The sequence below is a fragment of the Gorilla gorilla genome, chromosome 4, assembly GCF_029281585.2.
Source record: "Gorilla gorilla gorilla isolate KB3781 chromosome 4, NHGRI_mGorGor1-v2.1_pri, whole genome shotgun sequence".
In the NCBI taxonomy this organism is placed as follows: Eukaryota; Metazoa; Chordata; class Mammalia; order Primates; family Hominidae; genus Gorilla; species Gorilla gorilla.
Genome location: NC_073228.2, coordinates 62,190,584 through 62,215,859, shown reverse-complemented (window position 1 = coordinate 62,215,859; position 25,276 = coordinate 62,190,584). Strand labels below are relative to the sequence as shown.

The window sequence follows — 25,276 nt, the reverse complement described above, 5'->3', positions numbered from 1 at the left end:
CTTCTCATTTTTTTGTATGTTTTTCTTTCATAGTATGAAATTAATCTTTTGGAGCTGATCCAGAGAAGAAGAACAGTAAGTAGAAGATTTTCTAGAAGTTGGAGAAAAATACAGAACTAAGCAGTATGGCTGTATAGTTAGGACTTGTGTTTAGGAGACGGTGTTGATAAAACTGTGGTGATATGCCTAAAATGGATATTTGTAATTATTTGTTTGCTTCATCTGTACCATTAAGTGGTCAAGTAGGAATGCTGTTTTGGACAAATGTGATTAAGTTGAGGCTCTGTTTTTTTATGTCCCCCTTTAGCGCATTGGATATTCATTTAAGAAGGATGAGATTGAGAATTCTATTGTACACCGGGTACAAGGTGTTTTCCAACGTGCCTCAGCAAAATGGAAAGTGAGTGATCAAGGCATCCTTAACTTTATGAGATGTGAAGATAAGTATTATACATATTGTATTAGGGATTCAAATGCAGTTTTCTATCTTTATCTTGGGTATCTTTATACTTACTCTAATGATGGTATCATTACTCAAAACATTTTTTGAGCCACTTAACAAACCAGTAAGAAAATTGATCTTATTACCTTATAGTTATTCTATGAGGACAGTGCTGAAAACAGTGTATTTGATACATTACTAAGGATTGGAAATTTGGGAGATATTTGTATATATTTGTAAGTACACTGAAGACTTAGAGCTAGAAAATAAATGGTTATGTAGGGGCAATACCTCAGAAACTTGATTTTTTTTCTTTTCTTTTTTTTTTTTGAGATAAGGTCTCACTGTGTTGCCCAGACTAGAGTACAGTAGGGTGATCTCGGTTCACTGTAACCTCTGCCTCCCAGGCTCAAATGATTCTCCCACCTCAGCCTCCCCAGTAGCTGGGATCACAGGCGCATGCCACCATGCCTGGCTAATTTTTGTATTTTTGGTAGACATAGGGTTTCGTCATGTTGCTTAGGCTGGTCTCGAACTCCTGGGCTCAAGTGATCTGCCCACCTCAGCCTCCCAAAGTGCTGGGATTACGGGAGTGTTTGGGATTGGGTATATTATATGAGAAGTATTTTGGATTCTTGGGAATGACAAATTTTATATTGCTACCCCAGATTGAGATTCTTTAAGAACTGCATTAAACCAACTGGATAGATAACAAAGTTTTTTTGGAGCATTGTGAGTGGGAGTTGGGGGAAAGGTTGAATTATCATAGTTAAGAGATCTGAGGCCTTTGTGAGGAAGAGCCAGATAGGATGAGAGGTGACTGGATTTTCTGAAATCTGCTGCTTTTTTTTTTTTTTTGGTGGGGGATGGAGTTTTGCTCTGTTGCCCAGGCTAGAGTGCAGTGGTGTGATCTTGGCTCACTGCAACCTCTGCCTCCCAGATTGAAGCAATTTTCCTGCCTCAGCCTCCCCAGTACCTGGGACTTCAGGCACGCACCACCGCGCCTGGCTAATTTTTGTATTTTTAGTAGACAGGGTTTCACCATCTTGGCCAGGCTGGTCTCAAACTCCTGACCTCAGGTGATCCACCTGCCTCAGCCTCCAAAAGTGCTGGGATTACAGGCCTGAGCCATTGTGCCTGGCTTTTTTTTTTTTCTTTTTTTTGAGGTGGAGTCTTGCTCTGTCACCCAGGCTAGAGTGCAGTGGCACACAATCTCGGCAGCTCACTGCAACCTTCGCCTCCTAGGTTCAAGTGATTCTTCTGCCTCAGCCTCCCTAGTAGCTGGGATTACAGGCACATACCACCACACCTGGCTAATTTTTTTTGTTTTTTTTTGAGTTGGAGCCTCCCTCTGTTGCCCAGGCTGGAGTGCAGTGGCCTGATCTCGGCCTCCCGGCTTCAAGCGATTCTCCTGTCTCAGCTTCCTGAGTAGCTGGGATTACAGGGGTCTGCCACCACGTCCGGCTAATTTTTTTGTATTTTTAGTAGAGACGGGGTTTCACCATATTGGCCAGGCTGGTTTTGAACTCCTGACCTCAAGTGATCAATCCGCCTTGGCCTCCCAATAATCTTTGTAATTTTAGGTTAGGTGGGGTTTCACCATGTTGGCCAGGTTGGTTTCAATCTCCTGACCTCAAGTGATCCGCCCGCTTCGGCTTCACAAAGTGGTGGGATTACAGGTGTGAGCCACCGCATCCAACCTGAAATTTGCTTGTTTTTAGCAAAATTAATTAATGCGAAGGTGTATTATATGTAAAGGTCAAATTTGGGCAGCTTATTACATTGCTTTTCTTGCAGGACGATGTTCAACTTTGGCTCTCCTATGTGGCTTTTTGTAAGAAGTGGGTGAGTAAAGCCATGCATGTCTTGCTTCCTCTGACCGTCTTTTTGTTAATCTGCCCTTTAAGCTTCATGCCAGATGTTTTTTCCTGAAGTGTAGGGTTAACATGAAAAAAGAACCCAAGAAGGTGGAACATCAATATAACATTGGATATCTGAATGACTATGGTTTCCAATTCAATTGAAAAGAATAGGCCGGGCGCGGTGGCTCACGCCTGTAATCCCAGCACTTTGGGAGGCCGAGGCGGGTGGATCACAAGGTCAGGAGATCGAGACCATCCTGGCTAACACGGTGAAACACCGTCTCTACTAAAAATACTAAAAATTAGCCGGGCGTGGTGGCGGGCGCCTGTAGTCCCAGCTACTCGGGAGGCTGAGGCAGGAGAATGGCGTGAACCCAGGAGGCGGAGCTTGCAGTGAGCCGAGATCGCGCCACTGCACTCCAGCCTGGGCGACAGAGCGAGACTCCGTCTCAAAAAAAAAAAAAAGAAAAGAATATAATTTTTATGTGTATTTGTTCAATACAGTTGATTTTTTAAAAAGATATTTAAAGTGTTTAGTGGTTTAATTGAGGTAGAAAATTTTGAGGGTCTGTGTTCGTGTATATATCCCTAGCAATAGCATGTTATGCTCCATTGGATTTTACAGTTGGTAAAGTTAGGGTACATATTACTTAGAGAGTAAGATCAATGATTTATCTGTGCAGGAAGTAGAAATATTTTCCTTTTTTACAGGCTACTAAAACTCAACTTAGCAAGGTATTCTCTGCCATGTTGGCGATTCATTCCAACAAACCAGGTATGGTGAAATCTTTGTCAATTTTGCTACATTTTATTTGGACTCAAGCCATTTTGGATTTTATTTCGATTGATGAATCTAAGAGAAATTATTTTGAGGACTTGAGCTTAGGCAGTTGGCCTCAGCAGTTTTTCTTACTGAATAGCTGCCTCGTAGTTCACCCCTGCCTACTATATACTAGTTACTGTCCTAGGTGTTGTATCTGCAGGCAAGAAGGACTGTATTTCTTTTTTTTTGGAGACGGAGTCTCGCTCTGTCGCCCAGGCTGGAGGGCAGTGGCGTGATCTCGGCTCACTGCAACCTCCGCCTCCCAGGTTGAAGCAATTCTCCTGCCTTAGCCTCCTGAGTAGCTGGGATTACAGGTGCCCGCCACCACGCCCAGCTAATTTTTGTATTTTTAGTAGAGACTGGGTTTCACCATGTTGGTCAGGCTGGTCTCTCGAACCCCTGACCTCGTGATCCACCCGCCTTGGCCTTCCAAAGTGCTGGGATTACAGGCGTGAGCCACCACTCCCGGCCAGACTGTATTTCTTTTTAGATGATGGCAAAATAAACTTTTGAATCCTTTGTGGGACATTTTATTTGGAGGCAGTCAAATCTGAGGAATTTTAGAAGCTTAAAGGGGAAAATATCAATATAAATTTTAGAAGAGTGCTGGTACAGAGTAGACTCATGTTTTGTAAGAGAAATATTTCTCTTGTGAATAATGTATAAATGGTCTAGTTGACAGTGGACGGGCCTCAGCACCTATTCTCAGGGTATTAGGCTTAATCAGATATCTTATACCACACAAGACTCAAATAGACTACATTTGGCACCAGTTTACTCAGAAATATAGCAGGATAGCCTTAGGTATGTTCCTTCTGCAGAATGCTCTTAGCAGAATGGAGGTAGCCTCTGGGTCCTAAGGTGACTGTTCAGGTATGAGGAGATGAGATCATATCAGTAGGTAGGGGATCCAGTCTGGTTTAGAAGCCCCATGGATGGGCATGGCTTCTACAGATCCTAGAAAGGTCATGCTCAATTTTAGGAGTCACATGTTCAAGGAAGCCCAAAGCAATTGCTTGCCACCATTGCTGACCCTTCTATTCCAGGTGTGGTTACCAATCAGGCGTCCATTTTTAACAAAAGCAATCTTGATAAGATAGGTGACCTTTATTAAATGTCTAGGGAAATAGCTAGAATGTTAACTCAGGGTTAATTTCCCATGTAGAAGGACAAAGGGTTTTAGAGAAAATTATGAATTATAATTTATTTTATTTTTTATTTTTTTGAGACAGAGTCTTGCCTCTGTTGCCCAGGCTGGAGTGCAGTGGTGCGATATCAGCTCACTGCAACCTCTGTCTCCTGGGTTCAAGTGATTCTCATGCCTCAGCCTTCTAAGTAGCTGGGATTACAGATGTGCACCACCACGCCTGGCTAATTTTTGTATTTTTAGTAGAGATGGGGTTTCGCCATGTTGGCCAGACTGGTCTCAGAACTCCCAGCCTCAAACGATCTGCGCACCTCAGCCTCCCAAAGTGCTGGGATTACAGGAGTAAGCCACTGTGCCTGGCCCTATAATTTCTCTAAATATTGAGAAAAGAGCAAAAGATAATTTTATTTGTGGTAAGATAAGCAGTTTTTTCTGGACTTTTTTTTTTTTTGACATGGAGTCTTGCCCTGTCGCCCAGGCTGTGGTGCAGTGGTGCGATCTCAGCTCACTGCAACCTCTGCCTCCCAGGTTAAAGTGATCCTTCTGCCTCAGTCTCCGTAATAGCTGAGACTATAGGAGGGTGCCACCATGCCTGGCTAATTTTTTGTATTTTTTAGTAGAAACGAGGATTCACCATGTTGGCCAGGCTGGTCTCAAACTCCTGACATCAAGTGATCTGCCTGCCTCAGCCTCCCAAAGTGCTGGAACTACAGGTGTGAGCCACTGTGCCTGGCCTTTTTCTGGCATTTTACTACCTTTAAAATTTGTATGTGGGCCAGGCACGGTGGCTTATGCCTATAATCCCAGCACTTTGGGAAGCCGAGGCAGGCAGATCACTTGAGATCAGGAGTTTGAGACCAGCCTGAGCAACATGGTGAAAACCCGTCTCTACAAAGCTACAAAATTTAGGTGGGCGTGATGGCGTATGCATGTGGTCCCAGCTACTTGAGGGGCTAAGGTGGGATTCTGGTAGGTGAAGACTGCAGTGAGCTGTGTTTGTGCCACTGCAGCCTGAGCAACAGAGCAAGACCCTGTCTCAAAAAAAGAAAAAAAGTGTATGTGACTTACAATAATGTCCTTAGATCTGATGAAAACAGTAACAGACGCTTAGGTACTCATCCTCTAAATTGAACATTTGTTATCATTTACTCATTTGCTTCAGAATACTGTTTCTAATTTTAGATAAGGTAACCAAGCTTTGCAGTTAGAAACTGTCTGTCCGAACTGCTTCCCCTTTTGTTAAAGGTTTTTTTAAAAAATTGTTTGAGTGGGCCGGGCGCAGTGGCTCATGCCTGTAATCCTAGCACTTTGGGAGGCCGAGGCGGGCGGATCACGAGGTCAGGAGATTGAGACCATCCTGGCTAACATGGTGAAACCCCGTCTCTACTAAAAATACAAAAAAAAATTAGCCGGGCATGGTGGCGGGTGCCTGTAGTACCAGCTACTCGGGGACTGAAGCAGGAGAATGGCATGAACCTGGGAGACGGAACTTGCAGTGAGCCGAGATTGCGTCACTGCACTCCAGCCTGGGCGACAGAGTGAGACTGTCTCAAAACAAAAAAAAAATTGTGCGAGTATTAAAATTGGATCATTTGGTTCTTTTCTTGTCTGACTTGATTAATTTATTGAAACGAAATCTGATGGTTTTTCACTTACAGCTTTGTGGATTATGGCAGCCAAATGGGAAATGGAAGATCGATTGTCTTCAGAAAGTGCAAGGCAACTATTTCTTCGGGCACTGCGCTTTCATCCAGAGTGCCCAAAACTTTATAAAGAAGTGAGTGTGTATGCACATAGGATGAGACAGTGATGTTTCAGTTTGGTCCTCTGGAGGCATTTTTTTTTTTTTCCTGGATTCAAGCAATTCTTACGCCTCAGCCTCCCGAGTAGCTGGGATTACAGGTGCCCACCACCATACCTGGCTTTTTTTTTTGTATTTTTAGTAGAGGCGGGGTTTTGCCATGTTGGCCAGGCTGGTCTCACTTTTTTTTTTTTTTTTTTTTTTTTTTTGAGACAGTCTCGCTCTGTTGCCCAGGCTGGAGTGCAGTGGCACGGTCTCGGCTCACTGCAAGCTCTGCCTCCTGGGTTCACACCATTCTCCTGCCTCAGCCTTCCGAGTAGCTGGGACTACAGGTGCCTGCCACCATGCCCGGCTAAATTTTTGTATTTTTTAGTAGGGATGGGGTTTTACCGTGTTAGCCAGGATGATCTCGATTTCCTGACCTGGTCATCCGCCTGCCTCCACCTCCCAAAGTGCTGGGATTACAGGCATGAGCCACTGCGCCCAGCCCATGTATTCTTTATTAAATAAAAAAGGCTTCAATTTATGGAGGCTAGGAATAAGTGTGGAGGTGTGGGTAAGGAAAAACATCTTTTTTATTTTTTGAGATGGAGTCTCGTTCTGTTGCCCAGGCTGGAGTGTAGTGGCCCGGTCTTGGCTCATTGCAACCTTTACCTCCTGAGTTCAAGCAATTCTCCTGCCTCAGCCTCCTGAGTAGCTGGGATCCCACGTCCGGCTAATTTTTGTATTTTTAGTAGAGATGGAGTTTCGCCCTGTTGGGCAGGCTGGTCTCGAACTCCCGAACTCAGGTGATCTGCCTGCCTCAGCCTCTGAAAGTGGTGGGATTACAGGTGTGAACCACTATGCCCGGCCAGGGAAAAACATCTTTTTATTTTTTGTCCAGTGGTAGGTGTTGACACTGCAGCTTCTAAGTTAGTTGAGAGGTTGGAACCCCCGCCTCCTTCCTGTGGTTGGAAGGAATAGGGAACTAGACTCTCACATTTTTTTAGCTGGGAGCCAGATTTAGCCTCTTTATACTTTTGTTTTTATTTTTTTTTCTTGTTCCCTTGGTTCTCCAAAGAAGCCCTCTTCTGGCTTCTTTGCCTGGTCTTCCTCTTTTCTCCATGTTCTTTCTGTCTCCTTTTCTTGAGATAGATACCTGGTAGTACTTCCTTTCTCTCTTCGGGGACTTACTCCCTTATGGATGGTGCCCTAGAACATTTGAGGGCCAAGCTTTAGATAAAATCCCAAATAATAGAAAGAATGTATTGGAAGCTGCACTGTTTTCTGAGTCATTTGTCAGGATAAAAGAGAAACTGCTATTTAATTCTTTTTTTTTTTTTTTGGGCATGGAGTCTCACTCTTGTTGCTCAGGCAGGAGTGCAATGGTGTGTTCTTGGCTCACTGCAACCTCCGCCCCCAGGGTTCAAACGATTCTCCTGCCTCAGTCCCCGAAGTAGCTGGGATTATAGGTGTGCACCACCATGCCCTGCTAATTTTTGTATTTTTAGTAGAGATGGGGTTTTACCATGTTGGGCAGGCTGGTCTCGAACTCCTGACCTCAAGTAATCCGCCCGCCTGGCCTCCCAAAGTGCTGGGATTACAGGCATAAGCCACTGCGCCCAGCCTGCTATTTAATTCTTAAATGAAAGTTAAGGCTGGGTGTGGTGGCTCATGCCTTTAATCCCAGCACTTTGGGAGGCTGAGGCAGGAGGATCACTTGAGGTCAGTTGTTTGAGGCCAGGCAGCAACGTAGCAAGACCCTGTCTCTACAAAAAATAAAAATAAAAAAATTATCTGAGAGTGATGGAATGCACCTCTAATCCTAGCTACTCAGGAAGCTGAGGCAAGGGGATCACTTGAGTGCAGGAATTCATGGCCGAAATGAGCTGTGATCACCAGTGCACTCCAGCTTGGGTGACAGAGCAAGACCGTGTCTCAAAAAAATTTAAAAAAGCATCTCCAAAGATTTTCAGTTTATTTCTCTTCTGTAGTACTTTAGGATGGAGCTGATGCATGCTGAAAAACTGAGGAAGGAGAAGGAAGAATTTGAAAAAGCCAGTATGGATGTGGTAAGGTTCTAATTATTTTATTCTCACTTGCTAATGATGTATAACATTTTGAGCCTGCTTAGGAGTGAGAGAAAATATTTGGAATATATTTTTCTTTTTTTTTGAGACGGAGTCTCGTTCTGTCACACAGGCTGGAGTGCAGTGGCACCATCTTGGCTCACTGCAACCTCTGCCTCCGGGTTCAAGCTTTAATGTTTAATGTTGTTACATTTTGAAACTTCCAGATGAGTTAGTGTTACTTATAAATGGACTTAGTTAGGAAAATGAAGCTGTATGCTATAAAAATAGATATTTGGACTAATTAATGTGGTTCTCAAAATTGATACTTACAGAATAGCCAAATGCTATTCTTTAACGCTGTATGATCTCATAAAGTGATATATTGGTGGATTCAAGGAGCTTGAGAAAGGTTGTGAAATGTGTGGTTTCCTGGCCTTCTTTCTTTCCCTTTTTATATAATTTTTTATATGACAGAATAATTAAAAGATTTAGAATGTTAGAGCTGAGAAGAAACTTTGCTATTGTCTGTTATTGTGGTTTCCAGCTTAGAACTTTTTTCTCAGACAGAGTGTTGCTCCTTGTCGCCCAGGCTGGAGTGCACTGGCACGATCTTGGCTCACTGCAACCTCCGCCTCCCGGGTTCAAGCAATTCTCCTGCCACAGTCTCCGAAGTAGCTGGGATTACAGGTGCCCGCCACCACTCCCGGCTAATTTTTGTATTTCTAGTAGAGATGGGGTTTTGCTATGTTGGCCAGGCTGGTCATGAACTCCTGATCTTAAGTGATCCGCCTGCCTCGGCTTCCCAAAGTGCTGGGATTATAGGCATGAGTCACCACGCCAGGCCAGGACTTTTTTATTCAAATAAAATGTTACAGAGAAGCGCAAACAAGACATGTAAAATCTGACCTGTTTTGGTCCAAATGGAGAGTGAGGCCTTAAGCCATGTGATCTTGCCACCACTCTTGGAGCCTGAGAGAACACAGTTGGAAGGTCAGTGATCTTGTTCAAGCTGCACACTTTACAAGTGAGGGAACTGGCCCAGAGAGAGAGACATGATTTACAGTGGTCATATGGCACAGGTAGTCTAGGATTGTTAATTTTCGTCCTAGTGCTTTTCCTCCTTGTACTACCTGTTAAGTTACATTTGATATAACACTCTTTAGGAGAATCCTGATTATTCTGAAGAAATCCTTAAGGGCGAGTTAGCATGGATCATCTACAAAAATTCTGTAAGCATAATTAAAGGTAGGTATCTTTTGAACATTATTTTTGGTAGGAAAGTGAAACATTCTTTTCTTAATGAAGATCTTTAGCTAGTTTTGAAATTTTCCATTAGAATGTGTATAAAACTCTGTAGGAATAGTGTCCTGTTTCTTTCAGAAAATACTTATTTTTCCTAGGCTATAATTGAACATTTCAGTAACTTATTTATTTTTTGAGATGGAGTCTTGATTTGTTGCCCAGGCTGGAGTGCATTGGCGTGATCTCGGCTCACCACAACCTCTGCTTCCTGGGTTCAAGTGATTCTCCTGCCTCAGCCTCCCAAGTAGTTGGGACTATAGGTGTGTGCCACCCTGCCCAGCTAATTTTTGTATTTTTGGTAGAGACGTAGTTTCACTATGTTGGCTAGGCTGGTCTCGTACTCCTGACCTTGTGACCTGCCTGCCTCGGCCTCCCAAAGTGTTGGGATTACAGGCGTGAGCCACCATGCCCGGCATAAGTCTCTTTTTAAAATTTATATTCTACTCCCATTTTTTTTCCTTAAATTTTAATAGGTTTGGGCCGGGTATGGTGGCTCATGCCTGTAATCCCAGCACTTTGGGAGGCCAAGGCAGGTGGATCACCTGAGGTCAGGAGTTCGCGACCAGCCTGGCCAACATGGTGAAACCCCATTTCTACTGAAAATACAAAAATTAGCTGGGTGTGGTGGTGGGCGCCTGTAATCCCAGCTACTTGGGAGGCTGAGGCAGGAGAATTGCTTGAACCCGGGAGGTGGAGGTTGCAGTGAGCTGAGAGCGCCTGGGCAACAGAGCGAGACTTCATCTCAAAAAAATAAAAATGTCAATAGGTTTTTGGGGAACAGGTTTAGTGGTGATGTCTGAGATTTTGGTGCACCCATCAATGAGCAGTGTACACTGTACCCAGTGTGTAGTCATTTATCCTTCCATTTTTTTTTTTTGAGACAGGGTCTTACTCTGTCACCCACGCAGGAGTGCAGTGGTACAATCATGGCTCACTGTAGCCTCGACTTCATGGGCTCAGGTGATTCTCCCATTTCAGCCTCCTGAGTAGCTGGGCATGGACCTCTATGCCTGGCTAGTTGTACTTGTAGTAGAGATGAGGTTTCACCATGTTGTCCGGGCTAGTCTTGAACTCCTGAGCTCAAGTGATCCTCCTGCCTTGGCCTCCCAAAGTGATGGCATAACTGGTGTGAGCCATTGCACCAATCCTCAGTAAGTTCTCATGGAGTAATTAAATCATGTGGGGAGTTGAAAATTAGTTCTTTTTTTATGAATACTCCAAAGATATTAACAATAGCTTTGCTTGAGTAGGGGGACACTGGGGTGAGGGGACTATGGGATGACTTTTCTTCTATTTTCTTCTATTTCTCATTTCAAAAAACAAAAAGATTAATTCCAGTACTTTTAAAGTAAAGTGATTCTTATTGGCAATAAACTTTCCCTCCCCTGCTTTTTAAATTTAGGTGCAGAATTTCACGTGTCACTGCTTTCAATTGCACAGCTATTTGACTTTGCCAAAGATCTACAAAAAGAGATTTATGATGAGTAAGTAAAGTTAGTAGAAAGGTGAATATATCTATTTCTGATCTTGAGATTAAGGGTTTGAGGTTGGATATTTAGTAGAAGAGAAAGAAGATACCACACTAAATCCCTGGAATAAAAGCTAATGTTGGCCGGGTGCAGTGGCTCACACCTGTAATCGCAGCACTTTGGGAGACTGAGGTGGGTGGATCACCAGAGGTCAGGAGTTTGAGACCAGCTTGACCAACATGGTGAAACCCCGTCTCTACTAAAAATACAAAATTAGTTGGGCGTGGTAGTGCATGCCTGTAATCCCAGCTACTTGGGAGGCTGAGCCAGGAGACTCACTTGAACCTGGAAGGTGGAGGTTGCAGTGAGCCAAGATCCCACAATTGCACTCCAGCCTGGGTGACAAGCAAAACTCCATCTCAAAAAAAAAAAAAAAAAAAAAATTAATATCATATTACGTTAAAAAAAAATTTCCTGGCCCAGTGCAGTAGCTCACACTTTGGGATCCCAGTACTTTGGGAGGCCAAGGCAGGTGGATCCCTTGAGCTCAGGGGTTTGAGACCACCCTAGGCAACACGGTGAAACCCTGTCTCTACAAAAAATAAGCTAGGTGTGGTGGTGCATGCCTGTGGTCCTACCTACTCTGGAGGCTGAGGTGGGAAGATCACCTGAGTCTGGGAGGTTGAGGCTGGAGTGAACTGTGATCCTGCCACTCCACTCCTGTCTGGGTTACAGAGTGAGACCGTGTCTCAGAAAAAAAGTATCTTCCTGATTGAGTTCTTTGATTCACTTACTGGGGGAAATAGTTTATTCAATAAAAAAAAAAAATCTAGCCAGGCACGGTGGCTTAAGCCTGTAATCCCGGCACTTTGGGAGGCCGAGATGCATGGATCACCTGAGGTCAAGAGTTTGAGACCAGCCTGACCAACATGGAGAAACCGCGTTTCTACTAAAAATACAAAATTAGTCGGGCGTGGTGGCGCATACCTGTAATCCCAGCTACTCGGGAGGCTGAGGCAGGAGAATCACTTGAAGCCGGGAGGCGGAGGTTGCAGTGAGCCAAGATTGCGCCATTGCACTCCAGCCTGGGAAACAAGAGCAAAACTCCATCTCAAAAAAAAAAAAAAATCTAAAGCTTATATAGAATTCTAAATTCTATTTTCCTGGCATTTATCCATAAAATGAGAGTTATATGTTTATAGTTGAGTGCTGGTAATTTTATTCTTTTTATTTCTTTATTATATTTTTATTTATTTATGTTTTTAATTATAGAGATGAGGTCTCACTATGTTGCCTAGGTTGATCTTGAATTCCTCAGCTCAAGTGATCCTCCTGCCTTAGCCTCCCAAAGTGCAAGGATTACGGGTGTGAGCCATTACACCTGGCTGGTAATTTTATTCTTTAATGTCTGATTATATGGTTTAACAATTATTTGTAAGCTTCGGCAACATGGCGAGACCTGTTTTTACAAAAAATAACAATAAAATTAGTTGGGTATGGTGACATGTGCCTGTAGTCCCAGCTACTTGCGGGGCTGAGGTGGGAGGATCCCTTGAGCCTGTGAGGTTGAGGCTGCCGTGAGCTGTTATTGCGTCATTGCACCCCAGCCTGGGTGACAGAGTGAGACCCTGTCTCAAAAAAAGAAAAAAAAATTATTTTTAGCCTACCTTGTGGGTACTTCCATTTTTTGGTAGCACCTCTTCCTTTGACAGGAGGGGAAATGGAACTTGAATCAATCTGTTGTTTGGATATCTTCAGGGTTTTGAGAGAGGAGTAGGTTGTGCTTTTTCTCTATTATTTAGAAAATGAAGAACCCTGGGCTGGGCGTGGTGGCTTACGCCTGTAATCTCAGCACTTCGGTAGGCCGAGGTGGGCGGATCACTTGAGGTCAAGAGATTGAGATCATCCTGGCCAACATGGTGAAACCCCATCTCTACTAAAAATAGAAAAATCAGCTTAGTGTGATGGCATGCACCTGTAATCCCAGCTACTCAGGAGGCTGTGGCAGGAGAATCGCTTGAACCTGGAAGGTGGAGGTTGCAGTGAGCTGAGATCGCGCCACTGCACTCCATCCTGGTGACAGAGAAGACTCTGTCTCTAAAAAAAAAACAGATGCAGTGGCTCATGCCTGTAATCCCAGCACTTGGGAAGGCCGAGGCGGGCGGATCACCTGAGGTCAGGAGTTTGAGACCAGTCTGGCCAACATGGTGAAACCCTGCCTCTACTAAAAATACAAAAATTGGCTGGGTGTGGTGTCACATGCCTATAATCCCAGGTACTCGGGAGGCCGAAGCAGGAGAATCGCTTGAACCCAGGAGGCGGAGGTTATAGTGAGTTGAGATTGTGCCACTGCACTTCAGCTTGGGCAACAAGAGAGAAACTCTGTCTTAAAACACACACACACACACACAAACGAAAATGAAGAGCTCAGCTATAATAAAGTTCTTTAGGCTGGGCACAGGGGCTGTAATCCCAACACTTTGGGATGGACTATTGCTTGAGCACCCAGGAGTTGGAGACCATCCTGGGCAACATGGCAAAACTCTGTACAATAAAACTACCAAAATTAGCTGGGTATGGTGGCATGCACTTGTAGTACCAGCTACATGGGAGGCTGAGGTGGGAGGATCACCTGAGCCCGGGAGGTGGAGGCTGCAGTGAGCCATGATGGCACCACTGCACTCCAGCCTGGGTGACAGACCGTATCTCAAAAACAAAAAAAAGTTCTTCAGGTCTCTTGGAGTCTTGTGTTGTCACAGATAACTGCTGATTTGACTTTGAGAGCTAACTTGAAAGTTAACATTTGTGAATGATACCTGAAATATTCTGAAACTCAATAAATGTGGGACAGCTCTGGCCAGGTGCAGTGGCTCACACTGTAATCCCACCCAGCACTTTGGGAGCCCGAGGCAGGAGGATCACTTGAGGTCAAGAGTTTGAGACCAGTCTGGCCAACATGGTGAAAACTCATCTCTCCCAAAGAAATACAAAAATTAGCTGGGCGTGGTGGCATGCGTCTGTAATTCCAGCTACTTGGAAGGCTGAGGCAGGAGAATTGCTTGAATCCAGGAGATGGGGGTTGCAGCGAGCTGAGATCGTGCCACTGCACTCCAGCCTTGGTGGCAGTGAGATTCTGGCTCAAAAAAAGAAAAAAAAGTGAAAAAGTGGGACAATTCTGATCCATTGACAAAATTTCTACAGTTAGTGAACATATTCTGGAGAGCCTGTTGGGAAATATATTTTTTTCTTTTTTTTTTTGAGACAGTCTTGCTCTGTCGCCCATGCTGGAGTGATGCGATCTCGACTCACTGCAACTTCTGCCTCCTGGGTTCAAGCAGTTCTCCTGTCTCAGCCTCTCTAGTAGCTGGGACTACAGTCACATGCCATCATGCCCGGCTTATTTTTGTATTTTTAGTAGAGATGGGGTTTCACCATATTGGTCAGGCTGGTCTCGAACTCCCGACCTCAGGTGATCCACCCACCTCAGACTCCCAAAGTGCTGGTCTCCCAATGGCATGAGCCACCAGGCCCAGCCTGGGAAATAGTTTTTATGGTACTGCAGTTGTTACAGGGATGTCCTGTGTAGATTTTTTAAGCACAGGTAACTGTTTCTCTGATATTCTGAGTCAGTTTCTTGTTGTGGGATTGATACCAGTAAATTGTATTTTTCAGCCTTCAGGCTCTACACACAGATGATCCTCTCACTTGGGATTATGTGGCAAGGCGAGAATTAGAGATTGAGTCACAGACAGAAGAGCAGCCTACAACGAAACAAGCCAAAGCAGTGGAGGTTGGCCGGAAGGAGGAGAGGTGCTGTGCTGTGTATGAAGAGGCAGTGAAGACTCTGCCAACAGGTGAACTTCACCAAACCATGGTGTGATATAAAAGGAATAGTATCCCTGAGTGTGAAACTTAAGCTCCTGTTCCCATTGCCAAAATCAATATTGGGGATGTCTCTGTAACATAGTTTACGATGAGCCTGGCTTTTTTTTTTTTTTGGGAGGCAGAGTCTTGTTCTGTCACCCAGGCTGGAGTTCAGTGGCTCGATTTCGGCTCACTGCAACCTCCACCTCCCGGATTCAAGCAATTCTCCTGCCTCAGCCTCCCAAATAGCTGGGACTACGGGTGTCCGCCACCATGCCCAGCTAATTTTTTTGTATTTTAGTAGAGATGGGGTTTCACTGTGTTGCCCAGACTGGTCTCGAACTCCTGAGCTCAGGCGATCTACTTGCCTTGGTCTCCCAAAGTGCTAGGGTTACAGGATTACAGGTGTGAGCCACCGTGCCTGGGTTTTTTTTTGTTTTTTGTTTTTTTTTGAGACAGAGTCTCACTCTGTTGCCCAGGCTGGAGTGCAATGGTGTGATCTCGGCTCACTGCAACTTCCACCTCCCAGGTTCAAGCGATTCTCCTGCCTCATCCTCCCGAGTAGCTGGGATTACAGGCGTGTGCCACGATGCCTGGCTAATTTTTGTATTTTTAGTACAGACGGAGTTTCACCATGTTGGCCAGGCTGGTCTTGAACTCCTGACCTCAGGTGGTTTGCCCACTTTGGCCTCCTAAAGTGCTGGGATTACACGCATGAGCCACCGCATTTGGCTGTGCCTGGCTTTCTAACTTGGTCTTGGCTTTCTAACTTGGTCTTTCTCTGATGGTAATGGAGCTTTTATGACCTTCCTCCATAGTAGTGGTATTTATGTTCCTCTATTTTGGGGGAAGCTTAGGAAATAATTCCTAAGATTCTTTAATTATTATTTCTTAATTATCTTTGTTTTTTTTTGAGACAGGATCCTGCTGTGTCACCCAGGCTGGAGTGCAGTGGCGCAATTTCAGCTCACTCCAACCTCTGCCTCCTGGGTTGAAGCAATCCTCCCGCCTCAACCCCCTGAGTAGCTGGGTCTACAGGCGCATGCCTCCACGCCAGGCCAATTTTAATGTATTTTTTGTAGAGATGGAGTTTCGCCATGTTGCCCAGGCTGGTCTTGAACTGCTAGAATCAAGTGATCTGCATGCCTTGGCCTCCCAACTTGCTAGGATTACCGACGTCCTTAATTATCTTTTTGAGACAGAGTCTCACTCTGTTGCCCAGGCTGGAGTACAGTGACACGATCTCGAGTTACTACAACCTCTTCCTCCCAGGTTTAAGCAATTCTCCTGCCTCAGCCTCCTGAGTAGCTGGGATTACAGGTGCATGCCACCATGCCCCATGGATTTTTGTATTTTTAGTAGAGATGAGGTTTCACCGTGTTGGCCAGGCTGGTCTTGAACTCCTGACTTCAGGTGATCAGCCTGCCTCAGTCTCCCAAAGTGATGGGATTACAGATGTGAACCACTGCCCCACCCTTAATTATCTTTGGAAAGTGATTTAATTTTTATTTTGTAATAATGTAGAATAAAGGCAGAGGGGATATATAACCTGGATAAGGCTTTCAATTTTTATATTTAAGCTGTTACTCAGTTGTTTTCCCCCAATATTTGAGGTGTTTGATTGGCTGTAGTCAGTGTAACACTTTTTAAAATCAGGCTGATTTAAACTCTTCTTCAGAGGAGAGTTTTCCCCTTGAAGAAAAGGTGTATGATGACTTTTTTTCCTTCTCTTTTAATAACTTTGATGTGATGAATGTTGAACTAAGTGATCTGATCAACACAATCTTTCTGACTTTTCCAGAGGCCATGTGGAAGTGTTACATCACCTTTTGCTTGGAAAGATTTACTAAGAAGTCAAATAGTGGGTTCCTTAGAGGGAAGGTGAGGTTGTTACATGGTTACGGTGGTTGACTAGATAGTGACTGCCTTCTGAAAGAACAGAAGCACAGATCTTTTGGTGTCTGGCACAGTTTCTCAGAACTTTTATGTTTAGCCACTCTCTCTCTCCTTGTGGGTGACGTGTCATTCTAAAGGTCTGAGTCTGGTTTGCCGCCAGGTTAGGAGGGGCTCTCGTGTAACTGGGCTCTGTTCGGTGCAGCTGCCCATTGCATCTATTCATAAGTGAAACCACCATGCAGGAGCAAGTCAGCTTCTTTGAATTTTAAGAAATGCGCAAAACTGCTTTTGTTCATGTCAGAGGCCAGAGGCCCCTGCTGGGATCTTTGTAATGAACTGAGGGATTTTTCTGTTTTCAGAGGTTGGAAAGAACCATGACTGTATTCAGGAAGGCACATGAACTGAAGCTTCTGTCAGAATGCCAATACAAGCAGTTGGTAAGAACATGGAGAAAATATTCTGTGCCAGTTACAAATACCTTATTCCAGTTGTTTTGTGCCAGAGTCATGTTTTAAATATATATAGTCTTAAGATGAAGGCCACTTGGGAGTTTGGTATGTGAAGTGTGTTTATATGTGTTTCCCTGTATTTGGCATATGCAAAAAATGAAATCTGTACTAGCAAAGGGAGGAATATTATATAGTGAAAAACACTTAGAACAAGAGTCATGATTTGGGTTTATTTTGTTTGTCCACCCATTCCTTTTTTTTTTTTGAGACGGAGTCTCACTCTGTTGCCCAGGCTGGAGCGCAGTGGCGTGATCTCAGCTCACTGCATCCTCTGCCTCTTGGGTTCAAGTGATTCTTGTGCCTTAGCCTCCCAAGTAGCTGGGATCACAGGTGCATGCCACCACGCCCAGCTAATTTTTGTATTTTTGGTAGAGACGGGATTTCACCATCTTGGTTGGGCTGGTCTCTAACTTCTGACCTCAAGTGATCCGCCTGCCTCGGCCTCCCAAAGTGCTGGGACTAAGGCATGAGCCATCACGCCTGGCCAGATTTTTGTATTTTTAGTAGGGACGGAGTTTCACTATGTTGGCCAGGCTGGTCTTGAGCTCCTGACCTCAAGCGATCTGACTGCCTCAGCCTCCCAAAGTGCTGAGATTACAGGCGTGATCCACTGCTCCTGGCCGTGCCTGGCTTTCTAACTTGGTCTTTCAGGCGTGAGCCACTGTGCCCAGCCTAGATGATTCATCTTCTGTCGGAAGAAACATATCAAACCGTTTCGTCTCTTAGACTGGAGGCTCTATGGGTGGTAGGGAATGCACCTGATTTGCTCACTATTGAATCTAGCATATATAGTGTGCAATAAAAATGCTTGCTGAATGTACTGATGATATACTGTCATTTAATTTTTCACAAATTTGTACAATTGGATTGGTTTTAGGTTTTTTTTTCTCTTTTTCAAATAATGTAGGTATAATCATTTTGAACAGGTAAAATTTCCTATCATTCATGTATTTTTTGGACCATATTTGTTAATGTAGAAGTCCCAAATTGAAGCATTGAGCACTTTCATGACTCTTGCTACAAACTGTCAAATTGAATTTCAGAAAAATTGCATTAGTTTATGTTATGTCCAACTCTGTTTAAATATACCTGTTTCCTTGACACTCCACAAATACTGATTTTGTGGATTGATTTTTGTTTATTGATTTTTAAAATTTTTTTGGAGATAGAGTCTTGCTCTGTCACCCAGCCTGGAGTGTAGTGGCATGATCTTGGCCCACTGCAACTTCCTCCTCCCAGGTTTAAGTGATTCTCCCAACTCATCCTCCCGAGTAGCTGGGATTACAGGCGTGCACCAACACACCTAGCTAATTTTTGTATTTTTAGTAGAAACAGGGTTTCACCATGTTGGCTAAGCTGGTCTCGAGCTCTTGACCTCAGGTGTTCTGCCTGCCTTGGCCTCCCAAAGTGCTGGGATTACAGGCGTGAGCCACTGAGCGCAGCCTATTTGTTAATTTTCATCCTCTGTTTGGTGAGCATGTGTTCTGGCATAGTGAACTGTTTTGTTTTTATTTATTTATTATTTTTTTGAGACGGAGTTTCGCTCTTGTTGCCCAGGCTGGAGTGCAATGGCATGATCTTGGCTCACCTCAACCTCCGCCTCCTGGGTTCAAGCAATTCTCCTGACTCAGCCTCCCGAGTAGCTGGAATTACAAGCATGTACCACCACGCCTGGCTAATTTTGTATTTTTTGTAGTGACAGGGTTTCTCCATGTTGGTCAGGCTGGTCTTGAACTCCCGACCTTAGGTGATCTACCTGCCTCAGCCTCCCAAAGTGCTGGGATTACAGGCGTGAGCCACCATGCCTGGCTGTGAACTGTTTTATTAAAAACTTATACGCTGGGCATGGTGGCTCACGCCTGTAATCCCAGCACTCTGGGAGGCCGAGGTGGGTGGATCATCTGAGGTCAGGAGTTTAAGACCAGCCTGGCCAACATGGTGAAACCCCATTTCTACTAAAATACAAAAAATTAGCCAGGCGTGGCGATGGGCGCCTGTCGTCCCAGCTACTCGGGAGGCTGAGGGAGGAGAATTGCTTGAACCCGGGAGTTGGAGGTTGCAGTGAGCCGAGATCATTGCGCCACTGTACTCCAGGCTGGGTTACAGAGCAAAACTCTGTCTCCAAAAAAAAGAAAAACAAAAACAAAAAAACCTAACTTACAGTCTAAATTCTTTAGGTTCTCTGGTTTTTACGTCTTCCCTGTTTTTGGATAACCCTCATGGGTAGGAGCAGTGAAAATAGGAGAAATTCTAAATTGTTCACTTTGTGCCTGTTTAACAGCCATGGAAAATTTGTTTTGATACCTATAAATTATCACATAGCTCATTTCTTTTTTTTTTTTTTTTTTTTGAGATGGAGTCTTGCTCTGTCGCCGAGGTTGGAGTGCAGTGGTGTGATCTCAGCTCACTGCAATCTCCACCTCCTGGGTTCAGGCGATTCTTCTGCCTCAACCTTCCGAGTAGCTGGGATTACAGATGCATACCACCACACCCAGCTAATTTTTGTGTTTTTAGTAGAGACGGGGTTTCACCATGTTGGCCGGGATGGTCTTGATCTCCTGAGCTCGTGATCTGCCCGCCTCGGCCTCCCAAAGTGCTGGGGTTACAGGTGTGAGCCACCACACCCGGCCTCTTTTTTATTTTAAATTGTAGTGGAAAGGTTGGTGAAATTCTTGCCTCAAATGAGGCATAGGTTTACATTTACATAGATTGTTTGGGTTTCAGTAATTAATTTTCCAGTCATCCTTCATCTTGTCTAGAGTGTTTCGTTGCTGTGTCATAACTTCCTGAGGGAAGCTCTGGAAGTGGCAGTAGCTGGAACTGAATTGTTTAGAGACTCTGGGACAATGTGGCAGCTGAAGCTGCAGGTGCTGGTCGAGTCAAAGAGCCCTGACATAGCCATGCTTTTTGAAGAAGCCTTTGTGCACGTGAAACCCCAGGTCAGTGAGCTGGATCTTTTGTATTCATTATATTTGGGAAACCTTTTAAGACTAGCCAAGGCTCATTTGGAATGTACTTGTCTATTGAGAGCCAACTCTAGAGTGGCATTTGCTATTAAGTGGTGATGGTTCATAGGTTAAGAGTAGAAGAATTTGCTTCTATTTAATATCCTTTATTTGAAAGTTAACCAAATTATATAGAACTTCCTATTCTATTTAGATATCTTATAAAGTTAGAAATACCAGTAGAATATTAATGTCACTTGCTGAATATAAGCCCAACTTTTTTTTTTTTTTTTTAAGATGGAGTCTCGCTCTGTTGTCCAGGCTGGAGTGCAGTGGCGTGATCTCAGCTCCCTGCAATCTCTGCCTCCTGGGTTCAGGCAGTTCTCCTGCCTCAGCCTCCCGAGTAGCTGGGACTACAGGTGCACGCCATCACACCCGACTAATATTTTCTATTTTAGTAGAGACAGGATTTCTCCATGTTGGCCAGGCTGGTCTGGAACTCCTATCCTCAAGAGATCTGCCCGCCTTGGCCTCCCAAAGTGCTGAGATTACAGGCGTGAGCCACGGTGTATGGCCAGATTCACTTTGCAGTGAATTTTTTATATTAGTAGGTAAAACGTATTCCAGAAGATAAAGTAGGAAAAAAACTGCTGCTCATTTGGTGGTGTTTTTTCCTTTTTTTTGAGATGAAGTCTTGTTCTGTTGCCCAGGCTGGAGTGCAGTGGTGCAAACTTGGCTCACTGCAACCTCCACCTCCCAGGTTCAAGCGATTCTCCTGTCTCAGCCTCCCAAGTAGCTGGGATAAGAAGTGCCCCACCACCATGCCCAGCTAATTTTTGTATTTTTAGTAGAGACGGTTTTGCCATGTTGGCCAGGCTGGTCTTGAACTCCTGGCCTCAAGTGATCCGCCTGCCTCCGTCTTTAAAGTGCTGGGATTACAAATGTGCGCCACCATGCCTCGCTTTTGCTGCTCATTTGTATGTACCTCTGGGACATGAATGAAGATCAGATAGTTCAGCCTAGATTAATTAGTTCTTGTGTTGTGGGTCTTAGACAGCAGAGACATGACCTGGGTAGCTGTGGGTCTAACTGTGTGGGCTGTTAATTACTTACTTAACTAAAAGATGATTGATGATAATTACATGAAATATTTACCAATAGAAAGGAACTAAAATTCACAGAAGAGTGTTGCTCTGAGTGACTTGGTCAGAAGGCTGGCTGTGTTCTGGAGTGCCATTCCTGCTGGGCAATGAGAATTCTGTCACAATGAGGACTGTTTGGGAATGAATCCCTATTTTACATGTTGATTATCTTAGGAGGAACCTGCCTTTTTAACTAGTTTTCAGAGCATAGGACTAAACTGTCATTTTATAGCATAAAAAAATTGATACATAATATTTTACATATTTATAGGGTACATGCGATGTTTTGTTATATGCTGTTCTCTAACTAACATTTTTTAAACTGGGAGTAGGTTTGTCTGCCATTGTGGATTTCCTGGGCAGAGTGGAGTGAAGGTGCCAAAAGCCAAGAAGACACTGAGGCAGTCTTTAAGGTATAGGCTCCGTGTTCCAAGTCTTGTGGTGTGGGGAATGGCAGAAGGTTCCCTGGTTGGTCAGCTCTAGTGTTGCAGGTGCGCCTAAAGCACTATGGAGTGGCCTCAGGTGGTTCTGGGAAAATCTGTTTTGGTATCTATAAGTTTTCTCACATAGCTTCTTTCTTTTTTCTTTTAAATTGTAGAAAGCTCTCTTAGCTGTCATAGGTGCCGACTCAGTAACCCTGAAGAATAAGTACCTGGATTGGGCTTATCGAAGTGGTGGCTACAAAAAGGCCAGAGCTGTGTTTAAAAGGTACTCACAGACGTTCATAGTTGTTACTAGTCCCTCTACCCCATACTCAGCCGCTCATACCCAGATTATTTTAATCACAAATAGCATCTGAGGGAGTAATCCAATACACTTTTTCTGTTTTTTTAAGATGGAGTCTTGCTCTGTTGCCCAGGCTGGAGTGCAGTGGCACAATCTCTGCTCACTGCAATCTCTGCCTCCTGCGTTCAAGTGATTCTCCTGCCTCAGCTTCCCGAGTAGCTAGGATTACAGGCACTTGCCACCACGCCTGGCTAATTTTTAAATTTTAGATTTTAAAGGCAAGGTTTCACCATGTTGGCCAGGCTGGTCTCAAACTCCTAACCTCAGGTGATCTGCCCACCTCAGCCTCCCAAAGTGCAGGGATTACAGGCATGAGGCGCCACACCTGACCCAATACACTGTTTCATTTTCCTTTTTTTTTGTTTTTTTTTTGTTTTTTTGAGACAGTGATTCTCCCGCCTTAGCCTCCTGAATAGCTGGGATTACAGATGTGCGACACCACGCCCGGCTAATTTTGTAATTTAGTAGAGACGGTTTCATCATGTTGGCCAGGCTGGTCTCGAACTGCTGATCTCAAATGATTTGCTTGTCTTGGCCTCTCAAAGTGCTGGGATTACAGGCATGAGCCAGTGCATTTGGCCTCCAATGAACTTTTTCAAAAAGTAATGTTTCCTTTTCTTTTTTGAGACAGGTTCTCGCTCTGTCACCTAGGTTAGAGTGTAGTGGCACAATCATGGTTCACAGAAGCCTTGACCTCCTGGGCTCAAGCAGTCCTCCCACCTCAGCCTCCCAAATGTCTGGGTCTACAGGCATGTGCCACCATGTCCAGCTAACTTAAAACATTTTTTTTTTTTTTTGGTAGAGACTGAGTCTCACAGCATTGTTCAGCCTGTTCTCAAACTCCTGGGCTCAAGCAGTCCTCCTGCCTCAGCCTCCCAAAGTGCTAGGATTATAAGTGTAAGCCACCATGCCTGGCCTTCTTTTTCTTTTTTTTGAACAATAAAAGCAGTTCATTGTGGTGGGGGAAAACATAACCATGATAATTTATTACATCATCAAAGGAAAAATTACTGTTAACACATAATTTTAAAATTTGTTTTTATGTGGTTGAGATTATAGTATAACTGTAATTTTATTTATGATTTAAAAAAAATTTCTTTTTTTTTTTTGAGATGGAGTCTCACTGTGTTGCCCAGGCTGGAGTGCAGTGGTACAGTCTCGGCTCACTGCAACTTCTGCCTCCCGGGTTCAAGCGATTCTCCTGCCTCAGCCTCCTGAGTAGCTGGGATTACAGGCATGTGCCACGATGCCCGGCTAATTTTTTATATTTTTAGTAGATAAGGGTTTTTGCCATGTTGGCTAGGCTGGTCTCGAACTCCTGACCTCTGGTGACCTGCCCGCCTCGGCCTCCCAAAGTGTTGGGATTACAGGTGTGAGCCACTGTGCCCGGCCTAAATATTTGTTTTTTCTTTGAGACAGAGTCTTGCTCTGTTGCCCAGGCTGAGTGTAGTGGCGCCATCTTGGCTCACTGCAAACTCTGCCTTCCTGGTTCAAGCGATTCTTGTGCCTTAGCTTCCCAAGTAGCTGGGACTACAGGTGTGCGCCACCACACCCAGGTAATTTTTTATTTTTAGTAGAGATGGGGTTTCACTGTGTTGCCCAGGCTGGTCTTGAACTCCTGGGCCCAAGCAATCTGCCCAGCTCAGCCTCCCAAAGTGCTGGGATTATGGGCATGAGCTACCATGCCTGGCCGTGCCCCGCTAATTCTTAAATTTTTTTGCAGAGTCAGGGTCTCGCCTTGTTGCTTAAACTGATCTTGACCTTATGGCTTCCAGTGATCTTCCTGCCTTGGCCTCCCAAAGGGCTGGGATTGTAGGTGTGAGGCACTGTGCCCAGCCAAAAATTCTTTATAAACATCATTTATTAAACATAGCTATATGAGCTGGGCACGGTGGTTCAAGGCCTGTAATCTCAGGATTTTGGGAGACTGAGACAAGAGGATTGCTTGATCCCAAGCATTTGAGACGAGCGTGGGCAACACAACGAGACTTCATTTCTATGAAAAGTTAAAAGGCCGGGTGCGGTGGCTCACGCCTGTAATCCTAGCACTTTAGGAGGCCGAGGCGGGCGGATCACAAGGTCAGGAGTTCGAGACCATCCTGGCTAACACGATGAAACCCCGTCTCTACTAAAAAAAAATACAAAAAATTAGCCGGGCGTGGTGGCAGGCAGCTGTATTCCCAGCTACTTGGGAGGCTAAGGCAGGAGCATGGCGTGAACCTGGGAGGCGGAGCTTTCAGTGAGCTGAGATCGCGCCACTGCACTCCAGCCTGGGCGACAGAGCGAGACTCCATCTCAAAAAAAAAAAAAAAAAAACTTAAAAAAAGTTGGGTGTCATGGCATGTGCCTGTGATTTTAGCTACTTGGGAAGCTGAAGTCGGAGGATCACTTGAGTCCAGGTGGTTGAGGCTGTAGTGAGCCGTGTTTGTGCTAGTACACTCCAGCCTTGGTGACAGAGTGAGACCCTGTCTCAAAAACAAAAACACCCAGGCGCGGTGGCTCATGCCTGTAATCCCAGCACTTTGGGAGGTCGAGGCAGACGGATCACGAGGTCAGGAGATCGAGACCATCCTGACTAATATGGTGAAACCCTGTCTCTACTAAAAATACAAAAAAAATTAGTCAGATGTGGTGGCGGGCGCCTGTAGTCCCAGCTACTTGGGAGGCTGAGGCAGGAGAATGGCGTGAACCCGGGAGGCGGAGCTTGCAGTGAGCCGAGATTGCGCCACTGCACTCCAGCCTGGGCAACAGAGCAAGACTCCGTCTCAAAAAAAAAAAAACAAAAAACAAAAAACCCAAAACAAAACAAACATAATAGCTATATTGAAGGCAGCCAGCATACATGTGAAAAAATGTTCAAGATGACTAACTTTTAGAGAAATGCAAATCAAAACCACAATGAGATACCATCTCACTAGTCAGAATGGCTATTAAAAAGTCATAGAAATTATAGATATTGGCAATGCTGCAGGGTAAACCTTATATACTGTTGGTGGGAATGTAAATTAGTTCAGCCACTGTGGAAATCAGCTGGAGATTTCTGGAAGAACTTAAAACAGATCTACCATTTATCTCAGCAATCCCATTACTAGATATATACCCAAAGGAAAACAAATAATTCTACCAAAAAGACATGTACTCGTATGTTCATCACAGCACTATTCATAATAGTAAGGACATGGAATCAACCTAGGTGCTTATCAACAGTTGATTGGAAAAAAAACAATGTGGTAAATA

General features: G+C 44.5%; 1 protein-coding gene across 2 annotated transcripts in view; it reads left to right on the top strand.

Moving 5' to 3' along the window:
- UTP6 (UTP6 small subunit processome component) overlaps positions 1 to 25,276 on the top strand; it is a 39,391-nt gene that overhangs the window by 7,193 nt on the left and 6,922 nt on the right. For both annotated transcript variants that reach the window (XM_019028406.3, XM_055388545.2), the window contains exons 3-16: positions 34 to 75; positions 308 to 400; positions 2,240 to 2,287; positions 3,016 to 3,079; positions 5,933 to 6,051; positions 8,049 to 8,126; positions 9,290 to 9,371; positions 10,831 to 10,912; positions 14,570 to 14,751; positions 16,563 to 16,642; positions 17,017 to 17,094; positions 19,926 to 20,105; positions 21,586 to 21,666; positions 21,852 to 21,961. In XM_019028406.3, the coding sequence (XP_018883951.2) occupies positions 34 to 75; positions 308 to 400; positions 2,240 to 2,287; positions 3,016 to 3,079; positions 5,933 to 6,051; positions 8,049 to 8,126; positions 9,290 to 9,371; positions 10,831 to 10,912; positions 14,570 to 14,751; positions 16,563 to 16,642; positions 17,017 to 17,094; positions 19,926 to 20,105; positions 21,586 to 21,666; positions 21,852 to 21,961 (1,319 nt within the window). The remainder of the gene's footprint in view (positions 1 to 33; positions 76 to 307; positions 401 to 2,239; positions 2,288 to 3,015; positions 3,080 to 5,932; positions 6,052 to 8,048; positions 8,127 to 9,289; positions 9,372 to 10,830; positions 10,913 to 14,569; positions 14,752 to 16,562; positions 16,643 to 17,016; positions 17,095 to 19,925; positions 20,106 to 21,585; positions 21,667 to 21,851; positions 21,962 to 25,276) is intronic.